This window comes from Cloeon dipterum, chromosome 3 (genome assembly GCF_949628265.1).
Source record: "Cloeon dipterum chromosome 3, ieCloDipt1.1, whole genome shotgun sequence".
NCBI lineage: Eukaryota > Metazoa > Arthropoda > Insecta > Ephemeroptera > Baetidae > Cloeon > Cloeon dipterum.
Genome location: NC_088788.1, coordinates 2,791,810 through 2,814,418, shown reverse-complemented (window position 1 = coordinate 2,814,418; position 22,609 = coordinate 2,791,810). Strand labels below are relative to the sequence as shown.

The following is a 22,609-nucleotide window of genomic DNA, read 5'->3' as shown; positions in this document are numbered from 1 at the left end:
AGTCGTCATTTATTGTAAAATAAACAGCTTCATTTTTTACTCGTTGGGCTTGGTGATACTCGGTGACAAACTTGAAGACACTGAAGAGAAGATCTGCGTTGCTTCTTTTTTTCGTTGTGTCGTATGCAAACGCCTGAGCTTTTAAGAGCGAAAAACTCTCATATAACATTCCTAATTTTACTAACCAATTTTTTTAATTAAATAACGAAAAATACTAGCAACGAAAAAGTGCCTATTAAATTTTTCAGCAATTTTATTACGTGGATTAAAATTAATTAGGCTGATTTGTTTTTTTAGTAAAAATCTGACAGTTCTTGTGAAATATTTAACTTCATATTTTATTCTTAAATTATGAGCGATTTTTAATTTATTCCTGAATTTCTTCTTACATTCTAAAAGGATTGTTGGATGGAATGAAACGTGGTTTGAGTTTTTTTTACGTTTGCATTGTATTTTAGCCATTTTGTTCAATCTACAACATTAACTATACAAAAAGTTGGCCTGTTTTACAGATCCAAACGATCATACCATAAGATGAATGTGTGTGTTTTTTTCCGTGTTGCGTGTGTCCGAGTGTTCATTCATAAATGTGAGATTTTACGCTTGTGTGTGTGTGTGTCGTGTGTGTATGTGTAGTACAGTAATGAGGCGAATCACTCATCAATCAATCAACCAATCATATATAATTATATTTAAAATGTACATACGAACAAATAGCTCGAAAAACAATTGCGGATGTAAATGAGAAGAAAAACTCGCAGCTCTTTGTCTGTTTCTTTGACAATCATAATAGAGTTGTATAACGTTTACTTGTGTGTATGCGCGTGGTTTTCTTTATTTTTTTTGTATGTTATAGTCACAAACAATCAATCACAACTAAAAAACAAGCAATCTGTGTCCACGAATGGCAATAATATGTAAAGGCAGCACAATGTACTTCAACAAATATATTGCGAGATAACCTATCATTGTATAGTCGTACAACTAATACAGTCACAGAATATTCAAATCCAAAATTCGGTGAACCCAAAAATGCTGAATCGAGAAAATGAGCAGAAAATAACGGATTTGTAGTCGATCATCGCATTGGTTTTCGTCACTAATACTCATCTCATCGCATTTAAAAATTATTATTTCTATTAATATATTTCTTATTTATCGATTATTCAATGAATTAGGAACTTTTTTGAGTGCTGAGGTAGACATTTTTTGCGTTTTCATTTTTATATACCATTAAACTCCTTAAAAATAACACAGTATGCGCGCGGGCGGCGTCGGCCCCGCGATATTTGGGGCGGCGCGACGCGACGCGCGCACACTGCTTTATTCGTGTGATCATTTTTTTGCGTCTTGATTTCAGCACTATCACTGAGCTGCCTTTTTGAATGACAGACTAATAATAAAAAATTATCTCCTCCATCTCAGAAGTAGTGTCGATCCCCCCCTCAAGAGATAGAACAACTTTGCGTTTTTATTTTTATTTTTCAAATTCACAAACCCACACAGAAAACGCCATTTACGTTTATGAACATTCTTGTCCTTACAGAGAGAATTGCAACCGCATCACTAATGTTCGAACGGAAAATCACTGTTCTACGTTTGTGAGTACGCACGTTAATAAATTAAAACGTAAACACGATGCTGCGTGTGAGACCGCCACTTTGGAATAATCCGCGTCTATCGTTATGGAAGGAGAAACGGAGATGATTCAAAATAATTTAATTAACAACTAATTCGACATTTAAAGTATTGTACACAGTGTGTGGTTTAAAAAAGAGGAGAGATTTTGTTCCTAAACATTACTTTCAGCAAAAGAGGATTCTTAAATTCTTCAGCTTTCAGTCTATTTTATATATATTATATTCAATTTACATGCACATAATTTAAGATTGCGAGTAATTTGTCCGTTACAACCAGGGTTCACCAATTTTGCAATGCGGAAAAACCCAGCCGGTTTTTTGCGCAAAAAACCGGCTGGGTTTTTCCGCATTTTTCCGAATTTAACCCGAAAATAGTCAATTTTCGCTCGAAAAGAGGCTCAAATTTCAGAAAATTATGCAGAGAGTTAAAATTTTTAGTCTCTTGGTGGAACCAGTGGCTCTAATACTGATTTTGAAAAATCCCTATTTTTGGCGATCCGTCGGAGAACCAATAAATAGGGATTTTTCAAAATCACCAAAATTTGTATTAGAGCCACCGGTTCCACCAATCCATGATGAGAATTTTTTATTTTCCATAGGAATGCATGTGTTTCTGAAAAATGCACAAAATTGCAGAAAAACCCGCAAAAAACAGTTTGGTTTTTCCGGACCCTGGTTACACAACAAAACCGGAGAGGCTGCACACGCGGCAAATTTGTTCTCCCTCTCTGTCTCTCTCTATCTCTTAAACTCTGTGTTTATTTACATCACAATCAACGCGAACTCTGAATCTTTCAGAGACTTGAACGGTGGGCGTGGCGGGAAAGGGTATGTATATTATTTCACTCTTGGCATGGTTCGCAGTTCAAAAACAAAACACTTCGCTGCTACTGTAAACGAAACAAAGAAAATCGGAATTTTTATCGGGCGGTGTCCAATCGTCTGGTTCCTCGTCGAGAGAGTGAGTTCCTGGGCGAGAAATAGAGTTAGTAGCAGCGGGGTTGGTGGGTTATTGGGGTTAATTTCGGACAGAGCGATAGAGAGAGACAGAGAGCAGAGAGAGTTTCCTACACCATATATAGTGCGTGTGTGAAAAAGCACATAAGCGAGCGAGAGAGACTCTGCGCGGGTTAGTGAGTGAGAGTGTTTTTATTTTTTGTTGGATATGCGAGAATCTCAGTTCGTTGCCAGCGCGCATGCAGCAGGAGGAGGTGGAGAGCCAACAATTCGTATTATCACAAGAAAATGGAACCGAGAGTTATTATTTTTCAGTGTGTGTGTGTGTAACATACAACTGCAAAATCCAGTAGTTGAGTTGCTTGTCAATCGAAAAAAATTTCGAGTAGCATCCATCGTATATAGGAACAGAGCTGCGGATCAATTTCATTTATTTTTGCATCTGCGTCGTAGAGAGGTAGAATTTTAATACTCTTGTCTTCTTGTGTGTTTGTTTGTTTTCGTGTGAATGCGATTATTACAGTTTTAGGCAGTGTGTTATAGTGTGAGTGTGTGAGTTTGAGTCGCTTCTCGAATGAAAAAATAACTATTTCGCGCTTATTGTTGTTTCGTTAGGAACCATTTCAATCAACACGCAGACATTGATCATATGCTTGCAGCAGTTTTGATAGTTTAGTAGTTTTGTGTGTAGGAATTTTGCAGCAGCTTCTCAATCGAAAGAGAATAGTGAGTGGGGCACTTGAATCCATCCAGGAACGAGCAATAATCGAATATACAGTTGAAGGAATTTTGCACCGCATACAACTTAGTTTGTTAGTTAGTTTTTAAAAAAGAGACAGAATCGTAATGTGCAGAACATCTCAGGGAGAAACGAGAGCAGAGAAATAACGCGTTTTTTTCGGCTTTCAATTCCTCGAATTTTACACCAACAGCACACTTAACTAATGATAATAGTACAATTACTTTGTTTCTTTCTTTTTGCCATCTCGTGTGTGTTTGTCGTGTGTCGTGTGAGTTTAATATTATATAGAAAAAAGCTGTACGTGTGTGTCGTCACCGTTTGTTTCTCTTTCTTTCTCTCTCTCTTTCAAATATTTATTACGAGGAACCTTACTTAAAGTTATATGATCTATTATAGGAACCTTAGGTTTGCTGGGCGGGAGAGGCCGAGCCCCTCGAGGCCCCCGCGGGGGCCTCCCGGGCACGGCCGCCCCCTCGATTGTGAGTTTGATGTTGGAGCGTAAAGACGATCTGGGCGCCCGGGCCGCCCCAGCTACGGTCCCGGGGCCCCGCGGGCCCCTCGGTGGGCCCCGCGGCGATTATTAGGACACCGCCGGTTTCATTTTCGTGCCAGACCTTTGTGTGTGACCGAGTTAAACACCCATTCTGCCTTAAATTTACACTTAAGCGCTAGGAATTATACGAGAGTGTGTTTGTGTTTGCGTAAGTGTGTGTGTATGTGAGTGTGTGTGTGTGAGTGTATTTCCGATTTCTTTCTTACTAGAATTAATTAAATTTTAAGATTATTAATTTTCGTTCATTCACGTCAACATTTTTCAATTTTCCGCCCACTGCGAGACGAGTGCGGCGGTGCGAGGGTTGCGAGCATTCACATAAAAAAGATCAGACATTTATCAAAAAACGAAGAAGGTCCGCGAATTTCGTTTTTACTCGAATTCTTCTTGCCGTTGCGTTTAGGAACGAAAAACCTTCTCGCCATAAAAATATCAACATTTGCTTTCGTCGGTGTCTGTGAGTGTGTGAGTGATTCTTCTAAGTATGTAAATAGCTCTCAATTTTTTTCTTTCTTCTCTTTCTTATTTCGACGCCAAGAAACGCTTCCGTGCTCGGCGCAAAAATTAGTTAACATTGAACGATATCTTTCACGTTAATAATCGAGTGTGTGTTTGTGTGTGTGTTCAACATCTGAAAAAGCACAGAAACACATAGAATCTCTATAAGTAGTAGTGAGTTAGCTTAAGATAGTAGTAGACTTCTCATATTTTTAAGTAATGTAGTGTGTGAGTGTAAGTGTTCATCGTGTGTGTGTGTGTGTGTGTATATATGTGTGTGTCGAGATTATTACTTCGAATTGATTTTCGCGCGCCGTGTGAGTTAGGCTAAAACGCTAGAATATTCTCAAATTAATGTTCAGTATTATTTAAGGACCGTTTTGTGATTTTCTTTTATTACTTTCGCAGCGAGGTGAGAGTGAACAGCCAAGTTCCTTGATCCTTTTTCTATATAGTGAGTGTGTATATTCGCAATTCAATCAAAAATCAGATAGTTTACAATCAATATACGAGTCTTCCTCATTTTATTTGAGGAGAGTGAGTGTACGTGTGTGTACGCGCGTCACATTTTGCCACAGTATAATTTTACGAGTGATTATTTTTTTTATAACTATGTATGGCTCCGTCAAAGTTCAAAGTATTTACACAAAAACAACGGAAAGAGTCAATCGATTCGGTATGCAAGGCGGCGCCGAGCGGCCTGGGCGGCCGCGTCTGTCCGCCGGTGGCCGCCGGGCGGCATCTTGCCCATTTTCGGTGAGTGAGAGTGTGTTACATTACTTGCTATTAAAACGCTTGCGTTGAGGAACTTTTTGAATAAAGCACGTCGTCGTCCAAGTTGGTTGGTTGTTGATTCATCATCGTCCTAGCCGGAGACGGGCCCGGCCTCCATGGGGGCCGGGGCCGGTTTCGGGCTGGCGGCCGACGAGGCCTGCGCCGCCAGCGCCGTGATCTGGTTCACCACGTCTTCCATCTCGTGCGTCAGCTCGGGCTGCGCGGTGTTGGCCTCGTGCTGCTGCGAGGCGCAGTGCTGCAACAACTGCGCCGCCGTCGCCACCGTCTCGTGGCAGGCGCGGCACTCCAAGCCCAGCTGCACCAGACGCACGTGGCCGCGCTGCTCGAACGCGGCCGGCCCGGCGAAGCACGCGGCCCGCTGGTGGCCGTTGACGGCCGCCTCCGTCGGGAACGCCAGTTGGCACTTCTTGCAGATGAACGCCGCCTCCTTCTCCAGGTGCCGGCAGTGCGGAGGCATCGCCGCCCCCGACAAGCCTTCCGTGTCTGCGCTGAAGCGCACGATCGTGTGTCCGGCAGTGGCGCACGCTTGCCCGATCTCGCCCACCGTTTTCGCTGGCAGTTTGAACTTGCTCAGGCTGGTGCCCTGGGGAACCCCGCTCGACTGTGGCTCCTGCGGCGTCGGTGCTAACGGCTGCGTGCCCACTGCTGCAACAAAAACAACACCATGGTCAAGTTAACATGTTAGAAATAATTATTTTTGTTCAGGTGATGACAAACAGAAACAAATAAATCATTGCCGCAGTTTAATTTTTCTTGCGGCCGCTAGAGGCGTTGGGCGTAAAATCGACCGTTAAATTGCACATCAGGCTGATGGAAATGTAACAAAAGACGCGAGAATGAAATTATTAGCTCGGCACGCCTCTTTTTCGACGCTTCTGATTGGCCGCTGGACCGTCTCCTGATTGGCCTACGTTATTTCGACGCTATGTTGACTTCTGACCGGCGGGAAACCAACACAGATCGCAACCCGGCCCCCGGTGGTAATTACGACTGCGCAGAAGGTTTTGATTTAAGTCACGCATGCGCAGTAATGAGTTTCAGACTCCCTATGAGATGGAGAAGCGATCTGAACATGATGCGCATACTTAAGATGTGCACAAGTTTACTGCGCAGCTTCTAAATTGGCGAATATTCAAACAACTATGAAAAATTTAATTTAAGCACGTTGAAAGCCTCCATTATTGACTTCTGACCGGCGGGAACCAACACAGATCGCAACCCGGACCCCGGTGCTCTCCTTAATTTTCCCATGCAACGATTTAAAATATTTTAAACATTAATAAAAAAATATAAATCATACTAATTATTCAATTTTCAGGGGTTTGGCCACACCTTTACAAAATTACCCTCTTCAAGATTTCAAATAAAATAAATTTTTTTAAGTGACATGCATGGGCCAGTTTTGGGCCATCGGTTTCGGAACGGTTTAGGTCAATCTGAAAGGCGTGTTGCATTGCATGCCGACTGCTACAAATTCAAATGAGGCCGCAATTTAAGCGAAATGAGCCCGACTCGACCCCGATACTCGCGGTGTATTGTCCACCACTTAAAACGGGACTAATTGCAGTAGGCGTGAATTAATTTCCAGCCGCGGCCGTCGCGGTTAATTCGTTCCTTTCATCCGCGCGGCTGCTGATTGTGATTTATCTGTGGATATCCAGCAGGCATAAGCAGGGGACACACGAGCGAGCGCGAGAGTAGGGCAGGATCGCCAACTCGCCAAGCCAACGCGTTCTAAATTGCCTTTATTACGATTGAGTCCAATTGCTGCTGCTGGAGGAACGCACCAGGCAAATATTATCCACTATAATGAAGGGCAGTCGTTGATTATTAAAATTAATTTCTTTTTTTCAGCGGTCCCCTCCTCCCTCTCGATGATAATAACTTGTACACGCTCTCATCTAACTTTGTTACGCAAAGCCGTAGGCAGGAAGCCGTCGATTACGTTCGAAAAGCTTAATTGAACTTGTAATTAGCGTTAATTGACTACGCGCTACGACACATCCTTAAGCCCGGCTGACGCTCTGCGTTTTGTTTGCCTGCCTAAATTATTCCAACAAACGCGCTCGGTCGCTGCCTGCCTGCCAGCCGACCGTGAAAATGTGCACAACAGCAAGCAGCACGCTCTCTAGTTTCAACGAGTGCTGGCCAAAATTCAATTTGACCCACAATATGACCCTTTTTGATTATACAACTAGTTTGCACTAAGCGTGAAAGTGAATATCTCACAATGCAGCACAACGGTCGAAAACGCTTTGCATTGTTTGGGTCGAAAAATCTATTATTGTGTGCAGGACTATAGCAACAATTTATTTATCTATAAATAATGTGAAGAAATCAGGACTGGAAAGATTATAAATTTGATTAGCATGCAAACTTTGGCGCCGGTTTTCTCAGAAATTACGGTAGCAGTAAAAGCGATAATTATTCAAGGAAAATTAATGACAAAATATCCAAGTCATTTTAGCTTTGCGGATTTTCTGATGGGAAAACTGTAAAAGCAAGATTGGAATTATCAGCGGGTAATTGTGGCGAGATCAGTTTCCGCAGGGCTTGCGAGATACATTTCTGCTTCTTTTGTTCGGCGCATTCGCGTTTGCAACAAAGGCGGCCGGCAATTTTGAGCTCAATTGTCGCAAAATCATAGCCGAAAGAATAGGAACAATGGGCAAAAAGTCTCTTTCTTTTCCCTCCTTTCTTTCTTTTTCTTTCTTTCTTTCGCAACTCTCGTCCGCTCTATTGATTTTGGCTGGCCAATAATGAGAGCACGTTGCTTGATTAATACATATATTAGATCGAGGCGCGCGGCTTACTCGAGCCATTGTGCGCGCCAAATCCCGGCTTTGCTCCTTTTTCTCGGCGCTGTGTGTGTATTTTTCATTATTGGATTTGCCGCTGCCCGCCAGCAGCAGTCATAATGATCATGAGAAGAGGAACGTCACAATTCAATTATTCAGCAGGCTTGCGAGAGCGCGCACAAGAAAGAACAAAATCGCATTCCTGCATCAATCGTAGGTGGTCCATTCGCACGAGGCGTGGGTGCGCCGCGCGCGCTTTTTCCCTTAATTACCGCCGAACGGCGGGCTGCATAATTTTGCACAGACACCCATCATGCACGCCGCTCCAGCCTTCGATCAGCTGTGACTCGCCCAACGCGAATAAATTAATCCACCGACCGAGAGCTTCTATATTTTCCTCGGCTTTTGTGACAACCGCACGCACGCTTCTTTTCATTTCCACATAAAAAGCCGACAGCAACTTTCTCCGCGCGGCTGCAGGAAAAGGAGGAGCAGCTCAACCGAAATTCTAATTAAAATTTCTCCTGCTGCCAGAACGCAATGCCGCGCGCAAGGGTGCTTTTTATTATAACATCCAAATTATTATCGCTCGCTTTCCGAACGCCAGCCAGCCAGCCACTCCCCACGGAAATTTTTTCCTGCCCCTATGGCAATTTTTTACTCATGAGGGTGCAAAACAAAAAATCATCCTGCCGTGCGCGGGGTGCAGAAATTTTTCAAGAAGGGAACAGAAAAGTTTTCGGATGCAAAGTGTACAAGGGGTGTGCGAGAGTGAGAGCGAGAGCTCCGCCGCCACCGCCGCCGCCGCTGCTGCTGCTGCGGGATGAAAGATCAATAAAAATAAGACATTACAGCCGTCTGCGCTGCTCTCCTCCTCGTCTGCTCTGCATGGCTCCGTCGCCCTCTGGCCATGAATATCAAATAATATGCGAGCAAAGTTCGTTTGCGAGAAGCCCGAGGAGCAAAAATTGGGACCCAAAGTGATTTCTAGCGCTTTCACTAAAAAACGGCGGCGACAGGAATTTCCTTTTGTATTAATCAAGCTCCAAAAACGCAAAAACGTTAATTTACTTGGTAAAGTTTCTAAAAAATAAAATAAATCTTAAGTATATACAATTTATTAAAAATTATTCCCATCAAATCCGCGAGGAAAAACAACCCTTCTTTCATTCCGTCTGCGCGGGTTAAGTTCATCCCCTGCTAAACCGCTTTAGCACCCTTTTTAACGCCTTTTAATTGGTGTCAATCTTGTAAAAGCTGCGCCACCAATTAAGAGCGGCGGTGGCGGTGGTGGCGGAAAAGGCGAGAAAGCTGCTTTCCCTTGTAATTTGCCTGCTCCATTCAGCACGCTCTGTTCTTCCTCCATTCACGGCCTTTTAATTGAGCGAGCGACTCATTAATGAAAAGAACAGCAGTCTGCTCCTCCTCGTAATGAACTCGGGGCGCAAATGAATGGAAAAGGCGGAGAGCCGGCGCGAGCGAGAGCAAGAGAGAAAGACGCAGTTTTGCATGCAGATGAGGGGGAGCTGAAAAGGGTTGCTCTTAACGAGGGGCGAAAAAGAAAAGCCAGAGAGAGAAATTGGTGTTGTAATTGTAATTAACACCACCGCAAAAGGCGCAGGAAAATCCGGCCGTGTTGATTCAACAAAAGGGGAGAAAGCTATGCGGAGAGAGTGAGAGAAAATCTGCCGTTTTTTTCTTCCGCTCATCAACTTTATGGCTGCAACCCTTTTGATCTCTGGCATTTTTTTTTTGGGAAACATGCATTTTAAAATCTGTTTAAGCAAATAAGAAGGTAGAAGAGGCTGGCTCTTCTTGAGATGGAAAAATAATTAAATCGCGTTTTTCTTATTTCTTATTTAGCCTGCTCGTCGACGTTGTCAACGACGACCAACCAACGAACGAACGAACACAATTACAAACTGGCGTCTCATAAGCTTTGTAATGAATTCAATCGAAAAACTCATTTATTCGGAATTATACTGCAGACTCGGAGAGTGAGCGAGCGAGCATGCAGAAGAGAGCGAGCGAGCGCTCTCTTTTTTCCTCCTCCTCCTACTCATTCTTTTTATCTTTTAATAAGATTGCAAATTTAAATTGAAGACGCGGGGGGAGGAGGGTGGGCCGGGGGATGATTCTATTCAGATGAGAAACGAGCTGCTCTCGCTAACGATTTTTTACTCCACTAATGAGTCAATTTTTCTGCTGCTCTTTTGATTTGCCGAATTTCTGCAGAGCGTGCACAAAAACTTTTATACATATTCCATACATAAAAAAGGAAAATGATTCATTATGCTCTGCGGAGCCATCTTTTTAATAAAATTACTCATCCCTAGCAGCAGTGACCGATTCTCATATCGCGCGTCGGGCCAGAATTTATTATTGCTGCATTAGCCGAAAGTACTCTCTACTTTGCGCTTCTTCTAGCCGCGCCTAGCTGTTTTTTTCGCTCCCCCTGGCCTGCATGTTGTTATTATTATTATGTGTACACAGTAATGTGTATATCCATGATGGCAGCCGCTACTTTTCTCATCTATTTTTTTTCCTCCCTTAATATCAAACCTGCGACGACTGTTTTTTATGTGTGCTCCGCTCCCTTATGCATAATATCTGTCTCGAGCAAACGTTTTTTTCTCATTCACCCCGCGCGCACCGCCGCGCGCTACCCCCCAAGAATATTAGACGCTTTAGAAGTAGACAGAGAGGGATGATAATGATTATTATTGTATCAATAGGGGTTGAAGCCGGCTGGAATAAATTACGCCGGCCGGGCGGGCACAAAAAAGTGCGTTATGACCTATCGGGGAATTAGTGCATGAGAATTCTCCTCGACTTTGAATCGAAGTAAGTCGTTATTTGTTCACACGCATATTGAAAGGAGTCATCATCAGTTGGCATATTGTTCGCCATTTCAAAGAGAAATAAATTCGATCCTTTCGTTTTGCTGTTGCTGGAAATCCAAAGCAAAAAACTGATTGATTTGAATGTTTTTGCGAAGTTTGCATGCTTTTCAAATGGAGCACTTACTTGTCTCCCTACTTGAAATCTTATTTTATTTAACAACAAAGGGTTTCCCAGACGAGAGGGATCGAAATCTATGCCTTGAAAATGTGGGCAAGCACTGTAAATTTTGGAAATTTTCCCAAAATTCAAATTATTTTGAATTCTTGACCTGCAGGGTTTCATTTTCCTACCACCGCTGGTTTTTAACGGTTTTTGGCACTCAATTTTTACCAATTTCTTGCGCAAGAATTGCAAGAAATGAATTTATTCCATTTTTCTTCTGTGAAAATCTAAAATTTGCGGTTGGAGTACCCAAAATTTCCTCCACTGTGCAGATATTTTCTTTTAAATTGCCATTTTGCTGCCTCAATTTCTTCAAAAATTTATCTCTGGCAATTTTTCAAGTCGAGGTTATAATAATTAGAAAATTATTGAAAAATAAAGGGGAAAACATTTCCTGCAAGAAACTGGTAACAATTGAACAAAAACGTATTTTACCACTTCGCTCCATTTTTTTTTTAAAAATGCGGGTTTTTGCAACCCTGTGACCTGCGTTCAACAGTTTGTTTGCTCTTTTTATCCCTTGTTTGGAACATTTTAAAATCATGGAATTAAGAGCTTTTCTTTCTTTCTTTCTTTCTTTCTGAAATAATTAGCTTTACGGATTTGGCCATTCCTTCAGCCCCTCGGCCGACGCAAAGGAAAGATCGGCGGCACGCATCGGCATTTAGATGCAAATTCCGACGTGTGTCATCCTCCTGCCTTGAGGGTAAAAAATGGAAATTATGCAAAAACGCACGCGCGTGTGTGGTGTGCTTCCGAGGGCGAAAAAAGGCACACACTCGTCGGTCGGCGCGCGCGTATGCAAATGTCCGCAAAGGTGCATCTGCGATTGAACGCAATCAGCCGCGCGCAGAGGGTGCATACCAATTCCGCGAGCACGCGGCCGGCCGACGCGCCGAATTTGAATGATAAAAAAGTGCGTGCCCCATTGAGATGCTAAACTCGGCGAATCCGGATTCGGCGTGAAATATGCAGAGCGTGCTGCATGCATTACCGAGACGCGCGCGCGCGGCAGGTAAAAAGAATAAAAAATAATAAAGCGCGAGGGTTGCATATTACAGCGAGTTTGCCCTCCGCGATTACAATAAGTGAAGGTTATTACAAATAAATGTATGCCCGCTGCTGTTTTTTTTTCGCCAGCTTTTCAAATTGCAAATCGTGCCAATTAGCAATCGCGGTGACGTCAAGACGAGCTAAAAGATGTGCATTATAAGAATGTTTGCGTCTCATTGCGCATATTATTCATCGATTCAGTCTGTACCGTACGACCTACAAGCTACAGGCCTATGCGCGGAGTGTACTCTACAGTGTATAGCACACATACACACACAAAGACACACACGCACACAGAGCAAAATTAGAGCTACTGCAAAAACAGGAAACAGCAAAGTGCTAGCAACTAAAATCAAGGGCATTATTAAATTCAAAATAATATATATAGAGCAAAACTGAAACTGAAAAGACTGACCTTGCGCTCGAGAGTGTGTTTAATGTGAGGAAGAAGTGGTAATTGGTCCCTCATGGTTGAAATCGAATTCTAGAACAAAATAATTGGCACATGTAGAACCACTTCCACATCACATTTCAAATATATCAAAAATCTATTCTACACAACAGATCCGCTCGCTCTCGCTCCTTTTCGTCCCCTATACATATATGTATGTATGCTTTCTTTGTGTCTCTCTCTTTCTCTCTGCACGCACATAAAATATGCAGTTGTGTGTGTGAGTGTGTGTGAGTTCAATTTGCAAGAAGGGATGCAGCCAGCAGAAGGGTTGGAGCGAGCATAAACCGGCGCTGCTGGCAGGTAGTTTCATTGTTAATAACACCGCATGGCATAAAAAATAGAGCGGCCAGGCCTTAAAATCCTAATAAATTATTAATATATTTTAACGTTCACTCGCTCGCTCTGGCAGACAAAACTGAAAACGCCGCAGAGCTGCGCGAAATCGAGCCGGCTCCTCTGAATTGCTAATGAGATTGGCCGATTTTACGCCCTTTCTCGCTCTGCACCTCGGATTGCGTTTTAATTTCCGTTAGACGAGCTCCTCGAATTATTCAATTTCGCCGCGCTCTGAGCCCTTTCCGCGGGCAGGCAGCACGTGCTCTCTCTCTCTCTCTCTCTCTCGCAGTCGCCGAGGGGTGCGAGGAAATAATAATGGAAATCTGAGTGAAAAATGTGCCATGCCCGCGCCTCCATAAATATTTATTCCGCCGATGACAGCAAAATTTACTGGCTTTTGAAAAAACGTTTGATTAAAAAAGTTAAAATGCTGTGGGGCCGATTTAACACATTGGCATCATCTAGAAACCTACAAATCCGGATTTTTAAATAATCAGACTAATGTCAATGGATTAAAACCATGAATTCCGCTTTCAATGGTTGGAAAGTCTGCAAAACGTTGGTATTTTTCTGCATTTTTTTATTGTAAACGGTAGTTTTCCCACATTTTATTTGCTAAAATAACGTTTCCATGGCTACTTTTAGAAAAATATTATTTCTGTCAAACGCACAAATTTTTATAGCTGTCTGTACCTTTCAAAAATTTATCCTCCAAGCGGTTTAGAGAAATATCTATTGTTTCGAAAATTAAACGGACTTAACGACGCTCGATACGCTCTCTGATGTGAGAAATTTACCATTTTTCGTGTCCCTACAATGATGTATGTGTTGTTCGAGTTTTATGAACTAAAATCTTGTCCTTTCGTAGCCGTGAAAATTGACTCTTATCTGTTGTTGTACGAAACTTTGTAAACATACGGACAAAACAAGTTTTTTTTTACAAAAACTAATGCATACAATAGGTTGTAAAAATCCCAGCGGGGGTGGGGATGAATGCATTCTGTTTGTCAACAGAGTGCGTACAATCGGGGTATAACGTTGTTTAGTTCATTGGCTTAAGATTAAATCAGACACGTAATTATTCGAAAAGAGATTAATTAATTTTAATTTTTTTATTGCTCTATTCCTTCTACTATCTCCCCTACACACAAGCGCTATCAAAATTTGAATTGTTTAAGTTTCGCTCGAACCAATATATTGTGAATTTTTGCTGTGAGAGTGCACCTTCGCCTATTTAAAATAGACGAGCCAATTTCCTGAGCAGGCACTAAGTGGGGGCGAGTGCATACGTATTCGCTTGCAAGTAAATTTGTCAGAAGCCCAAACACCTTAACTGGCGAAGCACACATCGTGTAGATGGTGTGCATTCAGCCAACTTGCGACTTCTATTCTGAGTCGGATCCGATTTAACTGTTAAGCTGTACTATAACGTAAGTTACAGTTTTAATTTTTGGGCTTCCTATTTTCCCAAGTGACTTCTGGGCACTTGATGTATTTTTGGCTGCTTTCTGACAAATTGCTTGTAACCCCAGGTGCCCTGCGGGGCCGTTCTGTACTGTTTGAATCGACGGCCTGCAAAGCCTTCCCGGGCGTCGTACGGGCGGCGGGTTTGGACCCTCGACACCCTGAGTCCACCTAAGACCATCTACCCGGTCCTCGCCGTGCAGCCACAGCGACCACTATACCTTTTGAGCAACAGGAGAACATCGCTTACAACTGTTTTGTGATTGGAACTCGACCTTTGTTTACAGTGATGAGTACGAAAATTTTTTTTGATAGCGCAAATTCACACATCACGATTGTCATTTAAATCCTGGATAAGAATTCAGTTGCGTACCTTTTGCTTATTTAAGGTTAGAATTTAAATAAATAAGCTGGCATTCCTTACTTTTCAACTAAAATTTTGATTAATGGCATTTGGCCATTAGAGGGGTACCTATAGTGGAATATATGACATTGACCGGTTTAAGGCATTTCTCGGGGCAGGGGCCACGCGTGCGCCATCCCAGTTTAAACTTCTTAGGCCAAAATTTGATTGCACACGCCGGCGTGTGCGGCAGCGAGAGCTAAGCCTAGCTCGTCTGAAACTTCATCTCGCTAGGCAAACATTTGTTCAGCCGAGGAGAAGCCAGTCAGTCAGTCAAGGAGTTACTCCCTCTCGTTATAATTCCAGCTAGCGAGAGAAGCGAAAAATCCCCGGCCGGGTGGCTGCTGGAGCAGTCCGCCCCCGTTCGCGAGCGGGAGCGAGCGGTGCAAAAAAGCAAGCAAACCTCAATTTTCTCCTCTGCATACACACACACACCCGCCCGCGCCGCCAACGCCGAGCGAGCTATCTCATTTTTACACTCGGCGCGAGGGTAAATCTAATAGGACTTTGTAATATCAAGAGAAGGAGGAGGAGGAGAGCGTCTCGAGGCTGTGTAATATAGGAAAAGAGAAAAATTTACATAATATGACGCGAGCGAGCGAGCGAGGCGAGCGACGCCTAGAACTATCCCGCCGCCCGCCCCGGCGAGCTTCTTCTTCTTCCATTCTCGCCCGCGCTCAAAGGACCTAATATTTATTCACTCCTCCAGCGGCAGCACCAGCAGCTTTCTTTGCACTTCTCCAAAGATTAATTTCCAGCTAGCATCCCCCAAGTCCGCCTCCCAGGCAGCCACTGGGAATTGCAGTCTCCGGAGCGATTCGGGAAACTTTATTTTTTAAATACCGTACACGGGTTGTTTAATTTTTCTAACTGCACGTTCAGATTCTGCTGTGTTTTTAAGGGGATTTTTTTCTGCAAAAATTTGTTAACTTAAAAATGAAATTTAAAGTTTGTTTAAAGATGTCAATTTTGGTCCCGGGAGAGGTGTCGCAACTCATGCATGGAGATTTTATTTTCCGATTTAACATTTGAAAAATTAAAATTGCAGGTTAATCGGCTTTAAAGTTTGCGTATTAATAGGTCGCCCTATTGAGAATCTTGATTCAATTCGAAATTAAGGGAAATTTTCCTCAAAATTCGCACACATTTGGATAAATTGAGACAAGAGGAATTTCACGAGAAATTGGACAAAATTTAAAATGAAACTGTTACTAGTTCTTGATTTGGTATTTTCCATATTATTTGCTAATATACACTGGAAATATTTTATGTTTTATTGCAAAGCGCGGTTGTGTTTTTTTGGGCGCCTAACGAGCTTAAACGCAATCATGTTGTGTTTTTTATTTGGGATGAATTTTATTGTGTGATTTTACTCAACGAATAGGACTTAAGAGCGGTTTTTTAACTCTCCCGCCCTACATGACTACTTTTCTTCACCACCGAATCGAGGCGTCGTAGCGTTTCCGATGTTTCCGTCCCCGCAGGCCACATCATGGCGTTATGTGTTTCGTAATAATTACGTCCTTAAATTCTCGTTTATCGAGCGCATCATTTTCCCAAAGGCTTCTCGGTACGAAGAAAGGATGTTGTTTTGGGAATTTAGGTATTTAAAATATGAATATAGAGTGGACAAAGTGAAATTAATTACTCATTTATTAGGATTCTGAAGGAAATGAAATGGATCACAGCACAATTTGCACTAAAACTGCCATGGATGGACGTTTGAAAAGTAGAGCATTGCCATCCAGCTGAAATTGGTTCAACTAGAGAACGAAAGCTCATAGTATGAAGGCAGCCAAGCGCCAGAAATTCGCTACTGAGGAAGATGTGGATTGCGAAATTGCGAGTCTTTACTTTGTAAAAAAATATTCCAGTTTGAATTTCATAAAAAAATAATAAATAAAATTCTAAAACATACGGTATATTTTAATACATTATCTGAATTAGAGAATGAAGACCAACTCCCCAAACTAAATAAAATCGCAGAAAGGGAAAAGTAAAAAGTCAAAATGACGAAAAAACCTCTGTAAGTCTCTCTAAATATTTTAATCTAAATTATCTTAAAGATATTTTTCCTTAAATGTACTAGATTGTTGTGGGAGGACAGAACATACAACTGCGAAAAGGGGATGCTAACTATTTGCTGCGAGCCCCTCACCATCGCCAGAAATTTTGCTGCCGCAATGTTTCAAGTCGAGGTTATAAGTTCAAAATTAGTAAATTTAAAAACATAAATTAAAAAAAAAACAGAAATCCCGCTCCCTTTTAAATTTTTAACAAAAATGTCTCAAGATCATTTGCAAGCTTTTTCTGAATTCCGTCTTTTGGTCCAATTTTATTGTACCCTGAGCATCATATTTCGTTTAGTGTGCGGAGCGGCGCTGGTTGGTGGGCGCCATAGATTCTAATTGTCGGCTCCGAAATCAAGACGAATGCAATATGGGGTATTAACCATGAATAACTACCAACGGCTAGATTATCCGGCCAGCAGAAAAGAAGATATAGCACACGTACACGCGCAGTGCGGCCGGCGAATTTATAGGAATTTATTTCGGGGACGGGATGGTTTTGCTCCGTCGGTGAAATGGTCTTTTTATGCTAAAAGCTGCATCCAAAAAAAGGCGCCTAGAGAAAAGAAGCAGTTTCACTCCCGGAAAATATAACCTATAGTTTACATTTTTAAACACCTATAGGAAGGAATTAGGATGGTTTCCTATATTATGAATTTTATTAAAGTTGTTGTTGTGGGCTGCGTGTGTGTGGACTGCGACTTGTGGTAGATGGGACGACATGTGTAACACTTGATCCCGGGAATGCGTTTGACTGCATCGGGGACGGAAGGCTCATCTTTTTGCTGCGATGGCGATTGTACGAATTACATGCTCCTCGTCCAGTTTGTCCTCAGGGTTGGTCCGGTCGTCTTGGCTGCTGCAGGAATTTTCTCTCTTTTGTATTGCGTTGCGTCGGTTTAAATATATATATTAAGCTCGTCAAACAATGTGATTTGTCTTTTGAGGGATTTGTGTTAGGGTAGGATAATCTTCCAAACAAAGTAACGTTTCTTCAATATTTTCAATTTTTCTTGTCAGGGCATGAAAGATATCGTCGGTAAAAAATCACAGAGAATTTTGGACAAAGACCGATTCAAATGACAAAACATTTATGAAGTTCAGCTTTGTCCTTGGGCAACAAAGAAAAGGTAATTAAAAATGTTTCTTTGAGGGAGGATCCGCAGGTATACACATAGAGGCTAAAGAGCAGGTGTTTTACGAATAGTGCGCTTTAAGTTCCTCAAAAGTTTGAAGGTATAATAAAAGATGAAACACCGCGTCCGAAATTGTGCTATTTGAAAGGAAATTGCAGCACAAAAGAGGATTCTTTTTGACTCGGGTTATAAATCATTCATTATGCCGATGATTGACCAGCAAGAATCGTGACATTTACAGTGAAGGTATGGGATGAGCGGAGCTGAGCCGGGGAACCCCGTGCCGCCTAGCCGCCGTGTCGCCTCGCACGGTAGTAAAGTATATATTATTTTATTTTGAACGGGGGAGGAATTTATTTTGTTGTTTTGAAGGCTATAGACACCTTCGTATTGTCAAGGTGACTTCAATGAGCGGTTTTGACTTAAAAAAAAACCCCGAACCCCTATAATTTTTTTTTAAAAGCACATAAAGATTTAATTACACAAAGGACAAGACCACCCAGCACACGTTGTCAATCGATTTTCCCTCTTTGTTTATTAACAAAAGTTCAACAAAGCCTAAAGCAGAGAAAGTGCACCATTATTTAATTTTTTATGTGCTTACCTAGAAAATTTTCGGTTCATACGACACATTCAAGCACTGGTCACGCAAAAAGTGATTATGACATGGATTTCTTTAAAAATGGAAGCCAGAATTATTGCAACTTAAATTTTCATTCAAAATTGTGGCTTACCATTTTTAACAACATCCCATAAGGTGTTTAAATATGATAAAGGTACAATCTAACCCGGAAATCTCAAAAGTGATTCAAATTTATTGAGCTTTTATTAAAAATCTACCAGCGTAGTTAAAAATCAGGTGCTTGATATCTCCCCTATACCTATGTTAAGAGGCTGCAATAAATTGCAAACATCAGACGAAAGGTTGTAAAGCAAATCGCGAAATTTCTTTGCAAAACATGCATGCAGCATGAGGGGCACCATAAAAGGCGTTACATTTTCGGCGCATAGACCAATTTTTTTTTTTAAAATCTTTTAAAGCACAAAAAGTTCTAACTAAAACCACTGACAGCTGATCTGTGCTCTAAACATGCTGGCAACATAACAGTTTTTCCCCCTCCTGAAAAAATAAGTTTTGCATTTTGCGCAACTTCTACACGTTGACCACATAAAAGGTGTGCAACATCGGTGGGTGGACCAAATTAAGTTATGCACTTTTGCGGGACCAGGACGGGACACGCATTTTTCTTCCTAGCAGAACGACCCAGCGAGAGAGATTGAGAGAGCGAGCGAGCAATTTGATTATTATTGTTGTTATTATTGCACAGTTGTGCATGAATGATTCTCTCTGATTGGCTGGCGGGGGTCAACGCTCCTCGCAATCGATTGAAAATACCATTCCGTGGGAAATCCTTGCTTTTCCAGCTCATTTTATATTAAACAAAAACGATCAAAGGTTAAGATTGGTGGAATTAAAAATAAATATGGCTGGTTAATTACGCGCTCGCTCGGCAGTCATTTCTGTTGATCATTGCCATGCATTGGTGGACGCCCATCCTGTGTTCATTATGAAAAAAGCGCGCACCATACACCCGTCTCATTATTACCTCTGAATGAGCACCTAATTCTTGCATGTGAGCATAAAAACGCATGACGTTGTTTCGGATCAAGCGCCTAGTTTTTAATCTGTCCCTTCCTTCTCCAAACAACCTAGCTAATTTTATTGATCCTGTGTCGTAAAAAGGCCCCAACATTGCGTTCCATTGATACTCACACTCGTGTTTTTCGGAATGCCGATACAGACCACGGGGTTATTTCTGCATGAAGAATTATTATCAAAAGTTTCTTATTTTGTTCTCAACGAACACCGTGTTTCCAGTTCGATTAGGGACGGAAGCAGACGACTGCCCAATTTTCGGATTACCCGCGGCGGCTGCACAGGACGGAAAAAAATAATAATTCCTCAGAACGAGAGAGAATCTATCGGAGCAAATGAGTGCAAACGAAAAAGAAGCCGGCGCCTGGCGGGGCGGCAATCAGCAAAGGGAAGACGAAGGGATTGGAGCCACTCTGACGTGAATAATGCAATATGAGTGTGCGCCGATAATAAGCAGCAGCGGCAGTGGTGGCGGCGACGCCGCATCAGCCCCGAGGAAATAAGTTGCTCGGGCCGGGAAAAATTGCAGACTCTCGAAAAAGCAGGCAGTTTATTTATTCACAATATTCAATATGGCCGTTTAATTTCCCGGCGCTCTCTCTCTCTCTTTCTCGAGATAGAAAGAGGAAAATATTAAAAAGACGGCAGGCGGCTGTGAGAGGAAAGAAGACGAGAAGAAGAAGAAGAGAGCTGGAGTAGTTTGTCAATTACATGCCGTTGCTATGGCGATTCGATCGATTGGCATGCATGCATATTTATTCCCATGTATGTGTATGTGTGTGTACATATGCAGCAGCACGGGGCTCTACATGCATTCGTGTGTGATTGGATCTTCTTCTTCTCCCGGCGCTTATTGGATGCAATCTGCATCGCCCTGCAATTATATTTCTCGGGGGCAGGACGCGCCTTCTTCGCTTTGACGCAAATCTGCATGAAATGAGAGAATGTAGCAGCACACATGGATGCGAATCTTTTCTAGTTCACATCACTTTCTTTTACCGTGGAAAACTCACATTTCTGATCTAAAATCTGGTTTTCTGAGGACATCTATTTCTTCTTCCGTTCGTGGAAGGAGAAAGCACAATAATTTCCATTTAGAATTATATTTTTTTTCTATTTATTAAAGACTTTTTGATTTAATTTTCCATTTCTACCACATATCCTTATCCTTGGCTTTTAGAGGAAAGAAACGAGGCAAATAAAATTATGGAATGGCTCATCCACGACGGTGGCGAGCATTGAAAGACTTCTTTGAATTAACACAATATACAACGAGGTATTCCCCTAACACATACACACACATTAAAAATACAAAACGCGAAAAGAAAAATCTCGATTCACTCGATCTGAACACCAGGGAATTTAGTGAATGGAACACAAAGGTGAATATAATAACAAACGATGACACATTAGGATGCTCTATGTTTAAGGGTGAATAGGCCAGCGGGGTGCTGACGAGGTACGTTGGAGCCACAAATTCTTTAAATTCTTCACGTGGAATTTGTGTGCTTTTGTAATACTATTACCGACAGAGCAGAGAGAGCCAGAGAGAAAATGGTAATTAAAAGGCCGGGCGTTGCGTGCTCCTGACTGCCGCGGTTAAATTATTCGACAAAAAATTAAGGGACCATCAGATGCGAAGATGGATGTTCCTTTTCATTAGGCGCTCCATTGTTTTCGGCGTTGGATGTGAATTATACATCTTTTTTCCGTTTTAAAATATCCGAAACTCGCCTCGCATACTTTTGCGGTAAAAAGCGGCGCGGAGACGAGCTTCTCTCTCTCTCGCTCTCTCATGACCAATATAATAATAAAAAAATTTATATACCGTGCCTCTGTGCCTTTGCGAGATGGCGTATTGTTTGAAAATCAAGTTTTTCTTTTTGCGCTCTCTCTCATTCTAACTCTCGGCCCCTGCCTGAGTGGAATATTAAATTAAATAATAAACCCAACGCGCACTGCTGGCCAAATGTTGGCCACTCTTGCTTTTCGTTGGACCTTTTCCTCTCTCTGGTCATCGCGAATAGTCTACCAACATGTGGAGTAAACAGATTCAAATGTGCCCCGCAATGTCCTCGCCACTTATAAAATAAATAACCCGGCAAATGGGAGTATTTCTCAAAGTGATATTCTCTTCTTTATATTTACATAAGAGAAATTCAAACAAATTCATTGGAGAATGTTTTGTTTGATGCTGAGGAAAATTCCTTTTAGCTGATACTTATTTCCGTTTTATTTAATTTATTTACCAGCAGCTAAAGAAAACGTCTCAATATTCATTTTGAATGAAATATACAAAGCTTTTTAATAAATATATCTGAGTGTCTTTGCTCCGTCATATTTGATACTGGGCAACAATTGAAAATTATTTAAATTGTTGGATACCTTAAACAATTGACCGATAAACAATTTGTTCAACAATTTGCAATAGTAAAAAATGACCTTCCTACAATAAAAATTCAAATTTTTTCAATTTTCTCCAAACTTGACAGTACTTGAACGTATTTTCTTTGGCATATTTATTCGATTCCTCTGGTCGAGATCTGTCCAACGTTGTATGCCACTTATTGGGGAAACTCTTGCTTTTGAAATTAAATCGGATTTCAAGTAAGGAGACAGCCCTTTCTATTTCGAGCCAATTTTCTCAAAAAATTACAGCGCTCCTTAGGTCAATTAAGGCTTTAACTGAATCCTAAGGGACGGGTTTAGGCATTGGCAACAAGCATTTTCCAGGCTTTTCCAGTTCCTCTTTTAAAGAATCAAAAGATTGATGTCATAATTTTTGACAGCAACTAATCTCTGCTGGAGAATGCGCCCGAAATTTACATAATGAGCAGTTGGTGTTCGCGCGCGCATTCCTCGCAGTCGGATTATGATTAAAAATCCATCCATCGATGATTATAGACGCGCGCGCGCCAGAGTCCGGTCCAATCGCGTCAGTATTTCACCCAGGGCGGGCAAGCAGCGACCGATAGATGGATAGGAGAC

At 41.9% G+C, this 22,609-nt stretch overlaps 1 protein-coding gene across 5 annotated transcripts in view; it reads right to left on the bottom strand.

The window, feature by feature from the left end:
* The window catches only part of zfh2 (Zn finger homeodomain 2), a 230,132-nt gene that overhangs the window by 165,546 nt on the left and 41,977 nt on the right, over positions 1-22,609 (bottom strand). For 2 of the 5 annotated variants that reach the window (XM_065483197.1, XM_065483202.1), the window contains one exon: positions 674-5,830. In XM_065483197.1, the coding sequence (XP_065339269.1) occupies positions 5,256-5,830 (575 nt within the window). In that variant the 3' untranslated portion in view covers positions 674-5,255. Of the gene's footprint in view, positions 1-673; positions 5,831-12,517; positions 12,587-22,609 lie in introns of those variants that run through there. The other 3 variants (XM_065483198.1, XM_065483199.1, XM_065483201.1) reach the window with 3 other exon arrangements.